The sequence below is a fragment of the Myotis brandtii genome, unplaced genomic scaffold (assembly GCF_000412655.1).
Source record: "Myotis brandtii unplaced genomic scaffold, ASM41265v1 scaffold99, whole genome shotgun sequence".
NCBI classification, from domain to species: domain Eukaryota; kingdom Metazoa; phylum Chordata; class Mammalia; order Chiroptera; family Vespertilionidae; genus Myotis; species Myotis brandtii.
In genome coordinates this window covers 491,894-513,743 of record NW_005372121.1, presented here as the reverse complement: position 1 = coordinate 513,743, position 21,850 = coordinate 491,894, and the positions used below count along the sequence as shown (strand labels likewise).

Genomic DNA, 21,850 nt, shown 5'->3' with positions numbered 1-21,850 from the left:
AATATTAAAATGCCTTTGGGTAATCATTATATACCTTAATTCTCATCTTACATGACCATATATGCAAAAAAAAGAAGTTTTAAGTTTGGATTGTATCTCTTTTTACTATATTTAGCCTTGGATGTTATTTTTGGATGAGAACAAATACATGATATATATATTTTTATAACCTTAACATAGAAAGAACCAGAATGTGTACTATACTTGTGTTTATGAATGCTTTCGTCACTTTCAGTTGAATATTGCCATAGTCTTTTGCTACATAATTATTGGTAAAATTTTATTTCCATCAGAAATGTTGTATTTATAACTTTATTGGTATGTAAATGTATATAAATTATAATTTACCACATATAATATTTTTTTTGTTTAACCTTTGATTTAGCCTTTTCCCTCCTAACAGTTTCTGAGTTATATGTAGTTTCAAATTTGTAAGTTAACCTCTTTACCGCTGACATAATGCTTTTGTCTTTGTTGCTTTTTCAGAAGTTTCCACAAACAACAATAATTTCTAGAAAATATTAAGACAGTAATCATGAACAGCAAAGACTTTGTAGTTCTTCCATGGGGAAAACCTGGACATTCTGTGAAGCTAAAATATAAGTAAGTGCATACATATTTACTTAGGGAGAAATAATTCTAAAGTTTTTGTATATTGTAACTGAAAGCATTTGTTGCTTTTTCAGAAGTTTCCACAAACAACAATAATTTCTAGAAAATATTAAGACAGTAATCATGAACAGCAAAGACTTTGTAGTTCTTCCATGGGGAAAACCTGGACATTCTGTGAAGCTAAAATATAAGTAAGTGCATACATATTTACTTAGGGAGAAATAATTCTAAAGTTTTTGTATATTGTAACTGAAAGCACAATAAGCCTTTACATAAGGCTGTTTAGAGTTGAACTCTAAATTTGTGAATTCTTATCTCTATTTTTTTCACACCTTGTATGTTCATCTATAAGAGAGTTGGCCTGATAATAGTTTAAAAAGTAAGGAATAAAATATTTATGCCCCAGGAATAGAAGGGAAACGTTATAAATGAAGGTTGTGCTTACTAACTATTAAAACTATAGCAGAAAGTTACAAATATTTCTGTGACACTTATATAAAATAAAATAAAAAAGATATTTCTCTGAGTAAAACTGAAAGAAACTAAAAATTAAGGAGACTATTAGGGTGAGTGACCTTTTAACAGGAAAAAGGAAGTCCTCACTAATTGAACACTTTGTATGGTTAAAAGATGCTATGTTGAATTCACCTTTCTTAGGAAGAGTATCTTCTATCCTAGATTGCCTGGTAGATGCATTCAGCCAGAGCCAAGCAGCTCTGGGTATCCTGGGAATTTCATGACATGGCAGGGATGCCAGAAGTTCAGTATCCTGTTTGCCTTTGAGATCATCTAGAGTCCCTGAAAATTCCTAAGACCTTCCTCTACAATGTCACTAAGAGCCAGCTAGCATAGGTTAGGAACAGACTGTTGGTTTTTAATTTTAATTTCTGAGTTCCCTAATCCAGATCAATGGCCCTATGGTATTCAATGTCTTCAGAGCTTTCCTAATTCTCCTTTTACTGTAAAAGCATTGTGTAACTAGAAAATGTTATACAATTTTATGGCGTTATCATGATAAGGATTCACATTGTTTTTTGGGGGGAGGGGAGATATGCAATTGCTGGTATTACCAGTTTCCCTTTATTCTGCTAAAAGAAAAGGGGATATGCATTTGATTTTAGTGATATGTTCCAAGTCTGTGTGTACATACTTATAAACATTCATCCAACAAACATTTATTCAGAGTTCTAGGAATGGTGGAAACAAAAGTAGGAAGTCATAATCTGTCCTCAGGTACCTTGTAGAGGATGTTAGTAAACAAAATTGTTCCTACAGTTCCAGGGGCTGGATATGTGCCCTTTCGGTATGCTCGGGTACCTCCCTGTACCCCTCCAGTGAGCTCACCATCATACTGCATCTCAACTACACTCATGCTTGTCTGTGTTCCTCTCTATACTAGAAGCTCCATTGGGTCTCATATTCTATTACCTAATTTAGTGAGTGTATGGTATGTAGTAGGGGCTGAATTACGCCTTGTAGAGCAGATATAATGAAAACAAGCCTTCCCCTCAGTATCTTTGCCGGCTTCCCTAAACCCTCTGGACAGCCTTTTCCTCTTGTCACTTTTTATATATCTCCCTGGATTGTGTTCTTTTGGGGACATACCTTTGGCTCCCTTGCTCCTTGGTGACTCCTCACCATCTCTATAAATTAGTTCTCTTTTCTGATTTTCATTATTCTTATTTTGGTTTCTTGCGATAGCATGTGTGGGTGCCCATGCTACATGATATAGTAAGCCACTCATGTAATACAGAAAATAGAGATTTAAACTCATCATAGGTAATAAAAGATAGACAACAAGGTTAGCTTAGACCCATGGAAGAGTCAATGACATGCTGACTAGAGAATAGAATGTAAAATGAAGGAAATAGCTATGTCAAAAGCTTGGTGGGCTTCAGATATTATTATCAAATCTATAAGGGGGCTCTTGTTTAAAAAGTTATCTTCTTACTGTTTTTCTTCAGAGGAAACAATTGGTGGTGCTTGTCTCAGTTCCCATTTAACCTTTTCGATGGGTCCTGTACCAAAACCCTAATAGGTGCTTTCTCCAAGCAGGCTCTGTTCTTTTTTTTTCATATTTAATTTTTTTATTAGATATATATGACGTAAAGATAGAAATTTACTGAAGATTTAGCAAAAGTATGTATTCTGCTTACATAGAAAAAGTGGTTATTTTAAACACTGATTCAAAAACACTTGAATCCTTAGAGAAAAGACAGTATAAAATTTAAAAATAATTTTCCTTTGTTTTCTATTGTGTGCCATAGATATTTGTTCATATATAAAGGCATAGCTCACATATAAAGTGAATTATGATTTAAAACCTCAAGCAATGCAACGGGAAACATAAAAGTCTAAGATTTGCAGAGATACCTGCTTAAATAGAAAGTAAATGCTAACTTTAGAAACCATATTTTAAAGAACAAAGAAAGTAGTTAACATGCTTCGTCACTATTTATTACTCATAATTTTGCTTAAAAGGAAAAGTTGATATAAAATTACTTAGCTTTGATTTTGTTGGTTTATCCCAAATGAACATTCTGCCTTTAAATCTTATTCAGAAATTTCCGAGAACTGAAGATGGAGAAAGTACAGTTAGAGTTGGAGAACCATGAGATGGAAAAGAAACTACAAGAGTTCCAATCCACAAGGAGCAAAGACAGAGAAGAAAGAGAGTAGGTGACGTTTTTAGATAATTTCAGAGGAATAAACTGAATTATGTGAAGAACTATTTTATGTACTCTTGTCATTCCAATAAAGATCTGTCCTGAATGAATAATTTCTGGCTTTTCCTGATGATCAAGCAATATTGAATTTCCCCTGTTTTTTTTCTATTTGTGTTTCTTATATAAGACATGTTGCTTTTTGAAATCACCATTACTTTTGTATCTTCTGGACCTTATTTACTCTCACATGTTCTTATTTCTCTTCTATTTTTCTTCTGAATCATTTATAGTCTAGAATTTTCAGGACATTAATACAGAACTTTCCCTTTGCTCCCCTAAAATTGCCATCAATAGGAGATTGCTAGTTTATGTTTAGAGTCATTATTATTTATTAAAAAACTTTGGGGGGCAGGTGTTTACATGTACATACACATATAAGAATTATTCAAGACCATGAGTATGTTTGAAATATTTTAAACCAGTATGCTTTAGCTGAAATTTTATTAAAAGAAAATTCAAATGTTTATTATAGTTTCAGTAGAATTTATGTCTATCTCTTTGAAAAATATTGATGACACCTGCACACACCCTTTCTAATGACCAGAACATTGGTTTAAACAAGGCATCTCAACAGGGTATGTCACCCCAGCTGACAAAGTTTATTGTGTATCTTGCTGCTCTTCTCTTAATGATCCAATTACCAGTTTTATTTTTTGAAACGTCACTGCTTTGGACTTCTCAGTGGTTCACAAATGTGTCTGTGAATGAAAGCTTCTGTAATCAGCCCCCAAGAGTCAGTTTTATTTAGCCGAGGAACCTTTTTTAGATATTTTTAAAATTGTTCTGAAGCTTGACCGAGTTTTCAGAAGAGTTAAATGCCTTACTGAGGTTACATGGATAGTAAATGTTGTCACCAGAATGAGAATGTGCCACTTACTGGTTAGGAAGTTAGAAGCCCAGTGTTCTCATCTTGGCTTTCTTATTCATTATCTGTGACCTTGCGCAAGATTTTGTCTCATTACTTTTTAAGTGGGAATTGAACTCCCTGCTCTGTTGACTTAAAAAAAAAATGTGAGTCTCAAAGGTACTTTGAAAACTAAACTGTAGAGCAAACAGTTTGCCTTCTTTGTACTAGCTGTTACCTTTCATTGTGGGAGCTAATTTTAAGTTTTAATAAGGAATTAATCACTTAGTAGATCTGCTGAATATTTTTTATTATTGTTTTACTTCCTTTTCCTCTTTACATGTGTGAACCCTTAGCTTTTAAAATTGCATGACAATCTGTAAAATTTCCTATAAATCAGTCAAGCTATCTGTAGTCATGATAATGTCCAAAAAAATGGAATATTTCATCTCTCTGGACATTTCACTTTTATTCATTTTATCTCAAAAGTTCCAAACATGGTAGGGCTATATTTCAGAATTACCGAGGATGCTGTGGCATTATTGATATTTCATTTTCATTTTGTGCTGGTCTGTTACATGCTAAAAACTGAATTTCCATTTCCTGAAATAGGAAAAATATATTTGTTTTCATTAAAAGGAGAAATGTGTTTGGTTATTACATTTTATTTTCTGTTTATATGTATTGAAGGTCAAGTGACTATCACTGGAAATCTGGAAAAGTGGGAAAATTGGGTAATCAGTCACATATACTGTCACAAAATAAAAGAAATGTTATTAAGGTAAGAAAATACTATTTGATTCTCAAGCAGTTTGCTAAGCAATAATATATAAATTATGTTTTCCGGTCTTGCATTCCTCTCCATACTTAAGAACTTACTGTTCTTGTTTTAACAACTGCATGTTATTGGATTTTGATTAATTTTTTATAGGTTATATAGAACTTTCATATTCAGATATGTTTTTGTTTTCCATCTGCAAGTTGATTTTTAGAAAGTCACTTTGAGTTGAATTTTTTTAAACTAATTTTCCTCATTCAGTTCAGTTCTGGTTTCAAGTATGTGAAATAGAACAATGTGGTTCTATATGCAGGTTTTTTGATGTAACAAAGGGGCAGATTTTTTTCTGCCTTTTCATTATATCGCATTTGCTTAATATGTTGATGTTCTGCTTAAATAATAATTATTATCCATATCCTCTTGATTGTTATGTGAAGATACCCAAGGGAAAACTACTTACAGGTTTCCCAGTTATAGAATTACTTGATCTTTACTATCCTATATAATAAAAAGGTAATATGCAAATCTACTGAACAGTGGAATGACCAGTCGCTATAATGCACACTGACCACCAGGGGGCAGACGCTCAACGCAGGAGCTGCCCCCCAGCCTGCAGGTGCCAATTGTCCTATCTGGGTCTGCTGGCCAACCTCAGTCCCTTCCCCTGGCTGGCAGGCTCCAATCACCCGGGAGTGGGTGGCGGCGTGGGGGCCGGACCAGCAAGCTGGTGGGAATGGCCAACCTCTTGGTCCCTCTCCACGGCCAGCTGGCATTCTTTCCCTGGCCAGGTGGTATTCTTTCCTGCAGCCGAGACACAGGTTTGCCCACAGCTGCAGACAGTTGCTCCTCACTCCTCCCCACCTGTTCTCTGAAGGGGAGGGAGAAGCCTTCAGCAAGGTAGCAGACGTTGGTTAGGTGGGTTGTTGAGGAACCTGTCTCCTGATGCTGCTGAATTCTAACCTCAATTCTAATTCCATGTTCTCTGCTTAAAGCACCTGATCTTACCCTCCTCAGTGGTGATGCAACCTGAAAGCTAATGGGACCTTTTTGTGGGATAGGTTGTCATGCCCCAGGACCCTGCAAGTAGAATCCTCCAGCGAATAAATGCAGTGAACCTTCAGGTGTGACCAGAATAACCCTGATAGTGCCATTGGCCCCCTAGAACTCTCTCGGGCATTGGGCCCACACCCCATCCCTTACCATGAAAGAAATTCCACACAAAAGCACCTCCTATGAACAGGTCTCCACTGGGGGGATCACAGCCTCCTACACAGGCTCAAAGTTTATCCTGGGCCAGGCCCACGATGGGTGCAAGATGGTGAATGTGGAACCGGAGGTGGGTGGTGGCGGGTGGCGGGCCGCTGCCGGCAGCCAGGGAAGATGGCCTTGATCGCAGGCCAGGCCTAGGGACCGTACCTGCTCATGGATTTCATGCACCAGGCCTCTAGTGTATTATAATATAACATTGCATTATATGTATGATTAAAGCCAGATGAGTGCCTTTCTATAAAGAAAACTGTTTTGCTTCTGAATTCTTTAGTACAAGATCCAAGACTTTGTGAGTTTTAACTTATATAGCTTTTATTTTGATATACTTGTTATTAAGCTTTCATTGGGCCGTTGGCATCTACAAACATGTTGCTTGGTGCTTCTAAACTTTTAGGCTTTGAAAAAGCATTTTATATTACTGAAATATGTTTCTTTAATTTTTGAATTAAAAGTTGATAACCCACCTTCCATTTTTTATTATCTTTCTGAGATATAGTGTTCCATGTTTTGGATGCTATTGTAAATATAATGTATTAAAAATGCTGACTCTGTGATTCTTATCTAATTCATTCTTTAGTATTTATTTTTATTCTTAAAATATATTTTATTGATTTCAGAGAGGGGAGGAGAGGGAGAGAGAGATAGAACATCAACGATTTCATTGATTGGTTGCCTCCTGCATGCCCCCTACTGGGATCGAGCCTGAAACCAGGCATGTGCCCTGACCAGGAATCGAACTGTTACCTCCTGGTTCATAGGTCAATGCTCAACCACTGAGTCACACCAGCCAAGCTATTCTTTAGTATTTATTAAGTGTCTTCTTTGTCATGTAGTGAATTATCCTTGTTCTCCAGGAGATCCTCATCTAATGTGGAAGATAATGACATATAAAATATTTATAGAAAACATCAGTATGTAATTTTTGCCATAACTATTTAGTGTATGAGCTATCTGTGCTTGAGAAATAATAGTTTAGTTCTGCAAATATTTGAAAGTCTACTAGATGTGTTTGTAAGAAAACAGTGATGAATAAATCATAATGCTAGTCCCCATAATCTTCATAATTGAGTTGAAGAATGAAAGCTTGGGGGGTTGGGTGCTGTAGAAGGTGGGTATATCAGGTGAGCTAGGACAGGAGGGAAAGCCTTAAATAACAGACTCAGGCTTCTTGATTTTTTTCATTGGATGAATGGAATTCCCTGACAGCTTTGGAGCAGGAGGATAGCAAGATTAAGGTGATGCTTTATGATGGTTGATTTTGTTCAGATATCCAGTGCATTTTAAGTTTATAAATATAGAGCAAATGATATCCAAACTGTTTTGATCATGCATTACATTAATAAAGAATATATTTTGAGCACAGCTTTGTGCCCATGAACTCTTTATTTATAAATAGAATTCAATTACATATATATATGTGCATATATGTATATATACATATATACACTTATATATTAATATATCATGTGTATTATAAAGCACAATATGGATATTAATCAAGGATAATATGAACATAAATAGATCTTTCTTTGGTTTTCTCTGCTCTATTCCTGAGCTCCCTCAGATGTGCATACATGTACTTTGGAAGCCAATGGTATAGAGGCAGAGAAATCTTTAAAAGAATCTAGAGATTCTAATGAGAAGAGTCTAACTTAAAATGTAGCAGAAAAATTACAAAGGATATATGGAACTAAAAAAGCAGTGAGAAAGGAAAGGAATAAATCAAATATATAATTGATATTGCAGCCTTAGGAGATAGAATAAAGAAAGAAGTTAGAAAAAGAGTTCTGGGATATTGACTTAGAACTTCTTCTCTCCCTCTCTCTCCTCCTTCCTTCCTTTCACCCAGGTTTATTTAGGTATAATGACAAAATTGTAACATATTTTAAGTGTACAATATGATTATTCAATATACATATATGTTGTAAAAGTACCCCCTGCCATGCTGAATTAATTAATAATCTATCACCTCACATATTTCTCTCTCTCTCTTTCTTTTTGGTCAGAACATTTAAGTTCAACCTTTTTAACAAATTTCAGAGATTTAGAGTTTTTATTTGATTTAGGATATTTTTTTCCATTGATTTTTAGAGAGAGTGGAAGGGAGGGGGAAAGACAGAGAGAGAGAGGGAAACATTGATGTGAGAGAGACACACTGGTTGCTTCCTGCCCCAACTGGGGCTTGACCAGAATCAAACCCTTGACCCTTCAGTCCATGGGCTGATACTCTAAACACTGAGCAAAACCGGCTAGGGCAAGATTTAGAGTTTTTATTTGAATTCTCATGTGTTCGTAGAAGCTGAGCTGAGAGAGTAAATGTGGTTCCTAAGAATCTATAAAAAGCAGAACTAAGGTATAAAGGATAAAGCTCAGGAGGGGCAGGTGTGAAGGGTAAAGCTCCAGGGATATGGAGGCAAAGGGAACTTTAATATTTACTCGCTATCTGTTTTACACCAGTCAACAGTTTAGCTGCTTTGTCTGTTTTATCTCATTAAGTGCTTATATTACTCTTAAAAGGCACCGGTTATTTTTCTAGTTCCACAGATGAAGTAATTTAACATCAAATGAGTAACTTGCTCAAGGTCAAGCATCAGGGCCAGGATTTGAAAGGCAGGCTTGCAGGCTGGCTCTAAGATAATTTGCCAGCTCTGCAGTGTAGGGAGCCTGAGAAGAGAAAGAATGGTGGGAGTAGAGTCAAAGTAATGTAATTTCATAGAAGGGGAAAGTGAAGGAGGGTGTTTTTAGAAAATATGGAGAAGTCAACCTTGTCTGATACATTGTGTAGTGGAAAAGTTTTGAGTCTACTTTTAGACCAGTGTTTCTCCCCCTCACCCAAAAGACACTGACAATGTTTGGAGACATTTGATTTTGCTAATGAGAGTTCTTGGTTTGTTTGTTTGTTTGTTTGTTTTGCTAATGGTATGTAATGAATGGCTACAGGCCAGGAATGCTGCTATACATCCTACAGTATAGGACAGCTCTCTTAGCAAAGAATTATCTTGGCCAACATCGAGAAATCCTGTTTAGACTCAATTCCTCACTCATTTCATTAGCTTTGTGATTTTCAGGCAAGTCATTTGACCTTTCTGAGTTTTTGTCACTATGTTTGTAAACATGCATAATGATACTTGTTAATTACTTCACAGAGTCTTTAGCAATGTGTGAGATACTAGGTGTGAAACCAATTGTAACATCAACTGAAAATCACATTAAAATGTCTATTTATGGGGAATGAGAATTTCTAGAAACACTGAATTTGGTTTGATAATTGGGTCATTATTAGATGTAGAGATGAGTCAGTTTGTAGTTGAGAGATGGATTCACAAAATGGAGTAAAGATTCAAGATGCAAATGAGGGAAGTGCCAGTTTCTGGGGGGTGTCGTCTTTGAAGAGGCAGCTCAGTAAGGGAAGAAGAATGCATTTTTTTCTGAGACCAGAAAGATGGAAGGGCAAACAGGTGGCGGTAAAGGTAACATTTTAGAGGTTTTGTTTGACAAGGGGGTGAGGCAGAGGAAGCTGTGAAACACTCTGCCTGGGAAGACCTCAGCATTCTTAGTAACTTTGAAGGTAAGATCATCTGCTCAGATTAAGGAAGGGAAATGGGGTGAATTTAATTTTTTGGAATGGAGAAGGTTTGGAGTATCCACTGTGGGAATCTTGATTGAGGGTTAGCAGCAAATGAATACATGGATTGCTGAAGAGCCATAAGAGCTCACTGGGGTTGTTCAGCATGGATTTATAAGGGACCCAATTAGTATTATGTCATCACAGTGGTAGGTAGGTATGGGGGTTAAGAGGAAGGAGGTAAGGTGATCGTGGTTAGCACTGCGGAACTCTGAGTTTGAAGGATCGGCCATACGGATTGCCACTTAAGTTCAAGGTTTGGTCATAATGGTCAAAGAGACATTTAGATGCTCATACTTGTCAGTCTGTTGGACGGTTTCAGCTTTAGGATGTCAGTTGAACATGGATATTGTAGTCTCCTCAATCATCACCCAGAAATATGATGGCGAGAAATACTGGGCAGATTGCTGATATTCTGGTGGATGGAGATCCTAGATATTAATAAAGGCAGTAAGTGGGTGGGGAGAACTTTGAAGAGGCAGAACTTAGTAGAGGCAGAATGATGACAGCACTAAGGAGCAAACAGGGAAAAAAAACCACTTTTCTTCTGGTGAGTGAAAGGGAGTAGAAATGGACCTAGTTCCTCCGGGAAGTTCTGTGGAGGAGGTTGTGTCAGAGGAAAGGTGAGTCCAGATAATGTGAACTTTTGGAAGAGAGATTTTTTGAAAGATTTAAAGCATAAGCTAGTTAAATGACTCTCTCATAAGGGCTCCATGGAATAGCAGAGGAGCCTAGAAGGACAAACAGTAGAGAATGGCAAAGGTCAAGTAGCTAATTGGATAAAGAATATTTGTAAAGGTGGCTCATGGGAGGATTGTGGGCCCAGCATGGCAGATGAGGGCATTGAAGGGAGTTTGGAGGCATCTGCGAATGCCAGGGAGGCCATTGATGACAGCACAGTCTGTCCCCAATTGCCCACCTGGCATGTCTGTGTGGTAGAGCCACTAAACTGCCCTGATCCCTGACGGCACCCCTTCAACATCTGCTGGTGGAAGGTAAGTGGGTTAATAAGGCATAGGCTTTAGTGTATTGAATTTCAGTTATTTAGATATACATATATATGCATATACATATAGTTATATATATGTGCATGCGTGTGCATATATGCATGTGTGTGTGTGTGTGTGTGTGTGTGTGTGTGTGTGTGTGTCGCTAGTCCAGCCCTACTCCACCCTCAATGCTTCCTCAAACAGATAAAAACCAGACTTAGGAAGCCCTGGCCAATGTGGCTCAGTTGGTGGAGCATCACCCCATGCACAAAAAGGTCACCAATTTGATTCCCAGTCAGGGGAAATGCCCAGGTTGTGGGTTCCATCCCCAGTGGGGGTGCATACAGGAGACAAACGATTGACATTTCTCTCCCACATCAATGTTTCTCTCCCTCTCTCTCTAAAATCAATAAAAATATATTTTAAAAAATCAATCTTAGGAAGAAATTCTATTTGCCTAAAAATTGCAGCTAGAAAAATATTTCATTGAAATATTTTTTATTCAGTTTGAGTCATTTGAAATTAGTATGAGCATATTATAGAGCAGAAAAATATTCTTTACTATACTAAAAACAAAGGATAAAATATCCCTAATAATAGCTTCGGTTTGCTTTAGCAAATCCTCTTCCCGGGTAGCCTGTAACCACATTGATCATGTTACAATTCAGACATATCATTAAGGTAGAAATATTGGATACTTTGGTTATAAACCTGAGATTAATTTATCTGTAACTTTTAAAATATTACAAGTTTAAAAATAAAAGTTGTATTCACTAAGAATTGATTATTTCAATCCCATTTTCTTTTTTGCTGTGTTGGTACATAGCATCTGAGTAGCTACTTAAAGAACGTGGATAACAAATGCCCGTTTGCAGCAAAACCACTAGCTTCACTGAGAATAATTAGGCCTAAATTTTCACATGACTGTGGTTGGTTGGTACAGCCACCGACATAGAGGCAACCATTGTTCCCATATTCTCATGTACAAATTGGGCAATTGAGTTTGCAAATTGCAAATTGAAGAGTAGGCATGAACTGACAAGGTCTGTGTAGCTGTGCACGCTCCTCCATGTTTTCCTGTGTACTTCCAATGTTTGTTTTAATGACCAAGGCAAGTATGTGCAATTGGCCAGTCTGTTTTATATATTTAAGTCTTAAGATCCCAGGATTTTAAGTGAATATTCATCTGAAATACCTAGCAGTTAGTCTTATTTACCTTTTTTTTTTTCTACAATTGGGAAAGTCAAGGATCACAAATAATACATTTGGAGGTTAAGTCTATGATGCTTAAATATGTGGTTCTCTAAATTGGTCAAATAAGATAATAATATTGGCTCCTAAAGTATATAAGCAGAGTAGCTCAGTCATAATTCAGTTTAGATCCAGTCTATGCAAATATTAGACTTTGTGTCTTTTAGAAAGATCAGAGCTAGAAAAGCTTTTTTTTTTTTTTAAATATATTTTATTGATTCTTCACAGAGAGGAAGGAAGAGAGATAGAGAGTTAGAAACATCGATAAGAGAGAAACATCGATCAGCTGCCTCCTGCACATCCCCTACTGGGGATGTGCCCGCAACCCAGGTACATGCCCTTGACCGGAATCGAACCTGGGACCTTTCAGTCCGCAGGCCGACGCTCTATCCACTGAGCCAAACCGGTTTTGGCGAGAAAAGCTTTTATAATATTTGAATAGCAGTGCTTTCCTAAAATCATTTGATGATATATAATGATATTTGTCTAACATAAGATAATTTAATCTCATTAATAATATATGGTGTTTTAAAAGACTGTTTTTATGTATTTCCAAAATTTATTTTCTTTTTATAAATTTGTATCAACTTAATTACAAGGTCTACTTCTGCTTTAATGAGGATCTATTAATTTTATATTATTCTTTCAAAACATTTGTTTTGTTCAAGATGCACCAAAATTTTATAACTTTCTGGTATTTTTGGTAATGACTTAAACTTTCTTTGAATAAGAGAATGTATACCTAACAAATAGTATCTATTTCATTGATATAGCTTTCTCCTGGAAAAGTGAGATTAAAATTACTGAAGGAGAAGCTTCAAGGTAAACAGTTTACCATTGTATTATTAGTTGCTACAGATATAATTTCTTTTACATTTGAATTATATAGAAAATTAAAGTGCTAGAATTGTTTATGCAATATAAAGATTTTAAACCCTCAAATGATGACTCTCTACCTTTGATACTCAAAATACATTTTACTTATGTTTGTTTGTAGTGGAGGGGGGATTAGTTTATTTACAAAGAATATCAACTTAGAATATGATTATAATATAGCATATTTCATAGTGAGGACTTTCATAGCACTGGTCCTTAAAGTTTATTAATGTAATCTTTTAACGAGGATAATAATTTGGCAGTATAAATTATAAATTAAAATTTTACTCTAGGAAATTAAGGAAATATTGAAAAATTCATTCATATTTTAATATATTTTGACAACAAAAACCTAAATCAATATTGAATATATAATAATTCCAAATAAAATAAGACTTTTTAATAGAGGACAAGCACATTTGATTTGAATGGCTAAGATGATTTGGCAGAACAAGTTCTAGAAATGTATAACGTTTAGTATAGAAGATGTTCTGTGTGGGCTTCAGTTTGATCTGGAGCTGTGACAGAATGCCACAGGTATTCTATCAAGAGCATAGTTTTTTAGTGTGTGTTTTTAAAATATATGTATTTTTATTGATTTCAGAGAGGAAAGGAGAGGGAGAGAGAGAGAAACAATCAATGATGAGAGAAAATCATTGATTGGCTGCCTCCTGCACGCCCCACACTGGGATCAAGCCTGCAACCCAGGCATGTGCCCTGACCTGGAATTGAACCGTGCCCTCCTGGTTCATAGGTCTATGCTCAACCACTGAGCCACACTGGTCGGGCAAGAACATAGTTTTTAACACTTACTACATTCTATAATTGTACATGCCCAGTTTAAGTGAATTTTAAGCAGAGTGGATATGGGTGAATATGTGTGGCCCTATGGTCACAGGAAGGGGACTGTGGGCTCCTCAGCCTACTGGGAGTGATTAGTCTGACTTTTTTTCCCCTTCCAGAGCCAGTGAGACAAGCTCTTAATTATCAAATGGCAAATTTTTCTGAAAGAGAGAAGCCCAAGATAAGAGGGAAGGTTTGTGGGCAGTGTGAGAACAAAGCCGCTCTGCTGGTACGTACACTCTACTGAGATATGGGAATAGAACTTACACGTGGTCTCAGATACTTGCACTGCTTTGGTAGCGACATACTTTTCCTCTGTGACTCTTACTGTGAAGTGTGCACGCTGTGCACCTTAGGATGAGTGTGCCTGCTGCTGGGGAAGGCCCACAGGGCACTGAGACGACGCCTCTCACTCCCGGGTGAGGCACTACTTGAACTTGCCCTCTCTGCCTTGGTTCAGCGCGCGTGTACACACACACACACACACACACACACACACACACACACACACACACTACAGTATCTTCCACCTACAACCCGAACCAAAACTGCAGCAGACATCCTCCTTTGACCCCCACATCTCCCTCTGTGCCCCTTTTGGTAACACTTGAAGAGTTTGTTAACTTGCTGTCATCATATTCTCTCCTCTCGTTCTCTCTCTCTCTCTTCCTATCTTTTAATTGAGGTATATTTTACTTACTGCACCCCCACATCTCCCTCTGTGCCCCTTTTGGTAACACTTCAAGAGTTTGTTAACTTGCTGTCATCATACTCTCTCCTCTCGTTCTCTCTCTCTTCTCTTCCTCTCTTTTAATTGAGGTATATTTTACTTACTGCGAAGTGGAAAGATCTTAAATGTGTAACTAGATGCCTTCCTATAAATGCCTGCAATCCCAGCAAGATAACAGAATACCCTCGCAGGTTTCCTTTGCCTTTTGCAACTCATCCCCACCGCAAAGGCAACCACTGTTGTGATTTTTAGCACCTTACACTTAGTAGTGCCTGTTCTTGAACTTCATGTAAATGGAATTAGAAGGTAATTCCACAGGGGTGGGCTAAGGAGGTTTACAGGTGTGAGTAAACAAAACACAGAGTTTATTCTTGTATTATTATATATTTATTTATTATTATTACCCTACTTTTGCTCACCCCTGTGTATATAAATATTTTTTTTGTGTGTAAATTTTGCTCCATGTGGAGATTCATTCATGTTACATTTATCAGTAGTTTGTTCATTTGTATTACTGACTAGTATTCCATAGTATAGATATACCAAGATTTATTTGTTTGTTCCCGTGTTGAATGACATTTAGGTTGTTTCTGTTTTTTTCCCCCATTATGTCTATGGCTGCTGTGTACATTTATGTGCAAGTCTTCCTTCCTCCCCCCAATGACATTTATTCTTTCTTTCCTTAAAAGTTCTAAAGCGAACTTTAAAAAAGCCCCCCAAATAATGCTTTCTGACAGCTCTCTAACTTTTCATTAGTCAATTTCATGAACTTTAAAAAAATTATCAAAATTTAAAAGTTCCCATCTTAGCTATTTTAAATGCTCAGATCTGTGGCATTAAGTATTCACATTGTCTGAACATGCAGACATTTAAAAATATTGGCTTTTATTTGATTGCAGGTTTTATCATTTTTTAAATAAATGAGTAGTATTGCAATTAATGATAATAATTGACTTAATGATTAGTAAGGTGGGCTGTGCTTAAAAGCTTAAGCTTTGAGCCAGAATGTGGGGTTGAAATTCTGGCTCTATTAATTATGCTACTTGACAAATTCTTAATCATTGTGTTCTTGATCACCTTCACATTGGAGATACAATGGTCATTGTCACTTTAGAGAGTTGTTGTGAGGATTAAACATGAAACATGTAAAGCCCTTAGAACAGTGAGTAAATGCTCACTAAACATTGTGAATATTGTTCTTGATTCTAGCCTTTCTTTTTAGTTTCATTATAGTTACATATTTCTTACTCTTTTAACCTTTTTGTAGTGTTGGCCTAGTCATTTTATATCTGATAAATCTGTCTACATTATTGTAGGTAACTATGTCATCATATGGGGACTTATAATACAATTTTTTAAAAATGGACATAAAATGTCTATTGAATTTTTAATAAGAGCTTAGTCTACTTTCCTATGTTTTATACATTCTAGTGCCTTATTACTCAGTGCATGCAGCGGAGAGCTTGGTATCACCTGGGAGCCTGTTAGAATACAGCATCTCAGGTGGCATTTCAGAATTCCTGAACCAGAGTCTGCATTGCAACAAAATCCCAGGTCATCCATGTGCCCGTTACAGTTTGAGAAGCATCACTATATTGCACATTTCAGCCCACCATCGGCCAGTACAAGGCAGAAGAGCTTGGTCCACCTCTCCCCAATCTGCCCCAAATGCTTTAGGCTTACAGTTCCCTGATAAGGGAAAGAGCAAGGAGGGGGAGAATGGTGGAGGGCACCATAAAGGGAGGAAATGAAAGAGAGTCAAAGGGAAAGTGAGCTCCTTGACATAATTTCTGGAACCATCTTGTCATGATTTCTTATTTGCACAACCAGTAGTTCTTAACCTGGGCCGACTCAAGGAAATGAGGGATTCTAGCCATTTTCTCTGCTTTTTGTCATAGTGGTAAGAGTATTGAAATGACTGTACAACTGCATGGTAGTACTTTCAATTGCAGTAAAAATTCCATTTTCTTTTCTCTTCACTTTCAATCTTGCTTGGTACCATTATAGATACAAGTACCTCACATTTTTCAATTTATCCCTAAACTTAAAAATTACATTTTAACACGTAAAGAATTTGAAAGATAAATGTATACTTGTCCATAATCATTTCACCAGTCATAAACGTTGCTGACATTTTGAGGCAGTTCTATCCATATTTTTAAAAATAATTTTGTTTGAGGAATCTTCTAAAAATACTTTTAAAACCATATTTGGAGAAGCATCAGTGAAAGAGTACATTCAAGGAAGTGCATGGGGCCTTTTAGAGGCAAATTGTATGCATACCGTTTGAAACTAAGTGTACCCTGTTAATCCATAGAGAAAGATAGAAGAACTAACATTGGAGCAGTCTTCACCCAGAGATAGTGCTGTGTAGTTTTTACCAGGTCAAAGAAGTTTGACCTGATGCTGCCTACTGTTTTATGATTTATTAAAAAAAATGTTACATACATACATTCATCTAACACACATATAAAACATTCTAGCTAGTATAGTTATTTTGATATGAGAGTAATTTGTTTACAAATTAGTTTTTCTGAGTTAAATCTTAACTGGGACAAATGGTTGTCCCAGTTTCCTTGGACTTCACTATAGGTATGTAATGGAAGAAATAAATATAATAGCAATAACATCTTTACACAAACATTCTAACAAAGTCATATTATAAGATTGTGTTTTTGTCTTTTTTTTTTTTTTTTTTTTTTTTTTTTTAATTAAATATCTTTAAGGTATGTCTTGAGTGTGGAGAAGATTACTGTTCAGGATGCTTCGCTAAAATTCACCAGAAGGGGGCACTGAAGTTCCACAGAACAACTCTTTTGCAGGTATGACTTTAAAATGCTTTACTGGTAGTGTATTTATAGAACATTTCAACACAAAGACATTTAAAACATGCTTAATTATCGAGAATTTAGGATGATTTACACTAATTTCTAAAATTATATTATGAACAGACAGTCTTTACATACTTGAAATTATTTTACTGAACACTAATCTGAATTCTATTTTGCTATTTAAACTGTGTTTTAATATAGTTCCTAAAACACTTACCTTGATTAGAATTTTTATATTATGCATTCTATCTGTGAATTTGACATTTAAAAATTAGACCATATTTTTAACTATTGTTTTAATTGAACACATGATCTAAGTATTATTTCTATCTAATTTATGTTTAACTTTTTATGTTTAGTTTAAAAATTATTCTTTTATTTGTCCTCATTATTATGTAAATAAGCTTATCTCTCAGGTTTCCCCCTATATATTAGAAGCTCTTATTTATTTTCATATAGTCATTGGTTTTTGAAATGCCTAAATTCAAACCATGTGAGCTGGTCTTAAAATTCTCATAATTAAGCAACAAATATGGTTAAATGTAGATATGACATTATATGATTTGCTAGAGGCCCAATGCATGAAATTCATGCAAGGAGCTCGGCCCTTGAAGCCCTGGCTTAGTCCAGAAGGTCGTCTGGAAGGACGTCCTGAAGTTTGTTCGGCTGTCTGGTCTAATTAGCATATTATGCTTTTATTATTATAGATATTTAATGATGCCTTAATTTGTCATAAATTTCATTTCTTTGACAACAAATATTCATTGAGTACCTTTAGGAAGCAGTGTCTGTGGTAGGCAGTGACCTTGCACAAATGAATATCACTAGGATCGTGCTCTTGGACCTGGAGATAAAACTGAGAATCAAGGAACTTGCAGTGGTTCTCAACCTGTGGGTCTCGACCCCTTTGGGGGTCGAACGACCCTTTTACAGGGGTCGCCTAAATACATCCTGCATATCAGATATTTACATTATGATTCATAACCGTAGCAAAATTATAGCTATGAAGTAGAAACGAAAATAACGTTATGGTTGGGGGTCACCACAACACGAGGAACTGTATTAAAGGGTCACGGCATTAGGAAGGTTTCGAACCACTGGGTTAAGGATTTTATTATTTCTTAGAGGCAAAGGGATGGGGATGATTGGATTCATATTTTGAAAGATCACTGGTAGATTTAAATCTTTACATTTAAGAAATATACATTTTTATTGATTTCAGAGAGGAAGAGAGAGGGAGAGAGAGATAGAAACATCAATGATGAGAATCATTGATCAGATGCCTCCTGCATGACCCCTACTGGGAATGGAGCCCACAACCCGGGTATGTGCCCTGACTGGGACTCAAACCGTGACCTCCTGGTTCATAGGTTGACGCCCAACCACTGGGCCACGCCAGCCGGGCTTTACATGTTTCTTGAATATAAATATCGGTAGCTCTAAAAACCCAAGTCATGATAACTGCAAAACCTAAAATTGATCTTACTTATATTACTCATATTAATATTTTTCAATGTCAATTACTTTCAAATGGATACTCCATGTTTGGGTCATCCTGGTAGAAATGCAGAAATGATGGAGGGAACAGGACAAAGAAACAAAAAAAACAAACCCACCCAACTCCCTGTTATTCTCACCCCTCAGGTTGGTGCAATTGAACTGTCATAAGAAATAAAGGTTGATATATATAAAAGTGAGTGTAATCGCTAACATGGAACTAGCATAGAATTTAACTAAAGACACTCCACTTTAAGGGGAAAAAGTATAATTACCCCACTATGCGTTTATGTTAGGAACTTTCCATTCAATGATTTATTCAGTACTCGGCATGGAAGATACAGAGAGAAATGAGACATGGTTTCCCCCTCAACTTCAGGAACTGGCCCTCCCAATTTAAGTCTGATTCTCTTCTCTCTTTCTCTCCCTCCCTCCCTTCCCTTCTCTTCTCTCTCCTCTCTCTCTCCCTCCCTCTTCCCCCCCTCTCATGCACACACATACATACACACATGGGGAGAGGGAGGAGGAAGGAGAGGGAATATACATTTCCATAGATTTTAACCTTTGTTAAATAATTTTCTGCCAAGTAAAATGCACGAGGGAAATTACTAAATTATCCTGCTTTCTCTCCTTGTTTCCATCCTCTCCCCTGTCTTTCTCTATGTGTTCAGGGTCCGGATGCTCTTGTGCCTTGGCCTGATGACCATGGCTCAGCGATGAGTGGATATCTCTTTCTGTCTATCAGTTATTATTAACCAGTCATAGAGTGTTTTTGGTTTTTCGCCCTTTTGGTACCATCAAAGCCATCAGAGATTTTTTATTGAGTGCTGAATTCATACCTAATCTGAGACTTTAGGGTGGACATTTTAAGGGATTAAGCAAAGAAAAAAAAGAAAAACTCATAGTCACAGACAACAGTATGGTGAGTGCCAGAGGGGAAGGGGGATGAGGGGAAGTACAAAAAGGTAAAGGGGGAAAATGGTGATGGAAGAATACTTGAATTGCGGTGGTAAACACACCCTACAAGATACTGATGGTGTATTGTAAAACTGTATACCTGAAACCTGTATAATTTTATTAACCAATGTCACCCCAATAAATTCAATTTTTTTAAAGAGTAGAAACAAAAACAAAGTAACAAGTGTTGGTGAGGATGTGAAGACATTTGGTGGGAAAGTATTTGATTGTCTAACAACTATGCTGCACACCCGAAACTAATACAAAATAGAATGTAAACTGGCATTGAAAATTAAAAGAAAAGAAAGAAAACACGGTGTAGCCATTATGGAAAACAATATGGCAGTTCCTAAAAAAATAAAAATAAAATTACTCTATGAGGGGAAAAAAGCATTACTATATAAAAAGCAAGCATTCTAGGCTAATGGCTGCTATACTTTATCTTTTTAACCTGGTTATTATAAAGCATAGCCAAATTTGAGTATTGTAAATCATTTGACCTCCATCTTCTAGCCCAGTGAGTCTGTATGAAGTTCACCGTCAATAAGTACCATTTTGTTCTGTCATATCTTGTTTTACTTACAAGAAAAATCTCTGAAAAACTGAAAGCAAACTATTACCATTTCCATATTGACTAACATGATAATTTCACAGGGCCTTTCTTTTGACTTATGATTGATTTAGACTTGGCAGTGAGCTTGACACAATTTTATTTTTACCTCTCAGACTGTTAAATAATTACTTATCTGAAAAATAAAGTGTAAATGTGCAATGGGAATTACTAAGGATGAAAATTCTACTTCTATATTTAGAATGATTTTCAACACTAATGGTTTAAAAAAAATGATTGTAGTGGGTGAGCCTCACATTGATAGAAAATAGTTCTTAATATAGCAGGAATTTCTATTTTCTTTAAACAACATATAATCAAACAGAAGAGACAAGGTTAATCAGAGATAATGGAAGATAGGAGAAAAACAAAAGGCATTTTGATGTGAAGTATGACATACACAAAGGGAGGTTGGATTAAACAAATCATTAATATATTCTGGTATATTTATTTTCTTAATTGGAATGGAGATTTCCTTAAATGGAAAGGAGTGATCTTGGGAAGTGGAGAGGTGAATAAGAATAAATAACTGAGGTAGAACTTCTATGTTTTCTGCTGTGAAACATTTATACTCAGCCTCTTTACATTTTTATTTTCAAATAAAGGTATGCCTATGTAAATATGGCTATCAGTGGGAATATCTGCTTGCTTGAACATACCTACAGGAAAGTAATTATCAGGAAGAACCTCAGTTATCACAGTACAATTTATGCTTACTGACTTTATGGTAGAGTTTTTTTCTTTTAGTTGACAATAACCAATATTAGCTTATGGACTCACATTATTATCATTATTCTGTTACCGTTTAGAAGAATACTATATTTTCATTTTATTTATTTTTATTTAGGTATAATTTACATAATATATTAGTTTGAGCTGTACAGCATAATAATTTAATATTTGTATCTATTGCACAATGACTATCTAGTTAACATTTGTCATTATACAATTCCAAAAAATATTTCTGTTGCGATGAGGACTTTTAAGATCTACTCTCTTAGCAACTTTCAAACAGACAATACAGTACTATTAACTATAGTCACCATGCTGTGCATTATATTGCCATGACTTATTTGTTATATTTTCGAATCATAGCTAGTCATTTTGGATAATATGGTTACTTAATTGGATGATCTTATAGTAGCCCATTTTATTACTTATTTACAAGAGGCCCGGTGCATGAAATTCATGTATGGGGGTGGGGACCCTCAGCCCAGCCTGCACCCTCTCCAATCCAAGACATCCCTCTCACAATTTGGGACTGCTGGCTCCTAACTGCTCTCCTGCCTGCCTGCCTGATCGCCCCTACTGGCCCCCCTGCCAGCCTGATCACCCCTAACCGCCTCTGCCTGCCAGCCTGGTCACCCCCAACTGCCCCCCCTGCCAACCTGGTTGCCCCCAACTGCCCCCCC

General features: G+C 36.3%; 1 protein-coding gene across 1 annotated transcript in view; it reads left to right on the top strand.

Annotated features, from left to right (window-relative positions):
* Positions 1-712: 712 nt before the first annotated feature.
* The window catches only part of ZBBX (zinc finger, B-box domain containing), a 100,632-nt gene continuing 79,494 nt past the window's right edge, over positions 713-21,850 (top strand). Inside the window, exons 1-6 of the mRNA XM_005886538.2 lie at positions 713-803; positions 3,174-3,287; positions 4,873-4,963; positions 12,868-12,916; positions 13,933-14,042; positions 17,270-17,365. Of these exons, the coding sequence (XP_005886600.1) occupies positions 736-803; positions 3,174-3,287; positions 4,873-4,963; positions 12,868-12,916; positions 13,933-14,042; positions 17,270-17,365 (528 nt within the window). The 5' untranslated portion in view covers positions 713-735. The remainder of the gene's footprint in view (positions 804-3,173; positions 3,288-4,872; positions 4,964-12,867; positions 12,917-13,932; positions 14,043-17,269; positions 17,366-21,850) is intronic.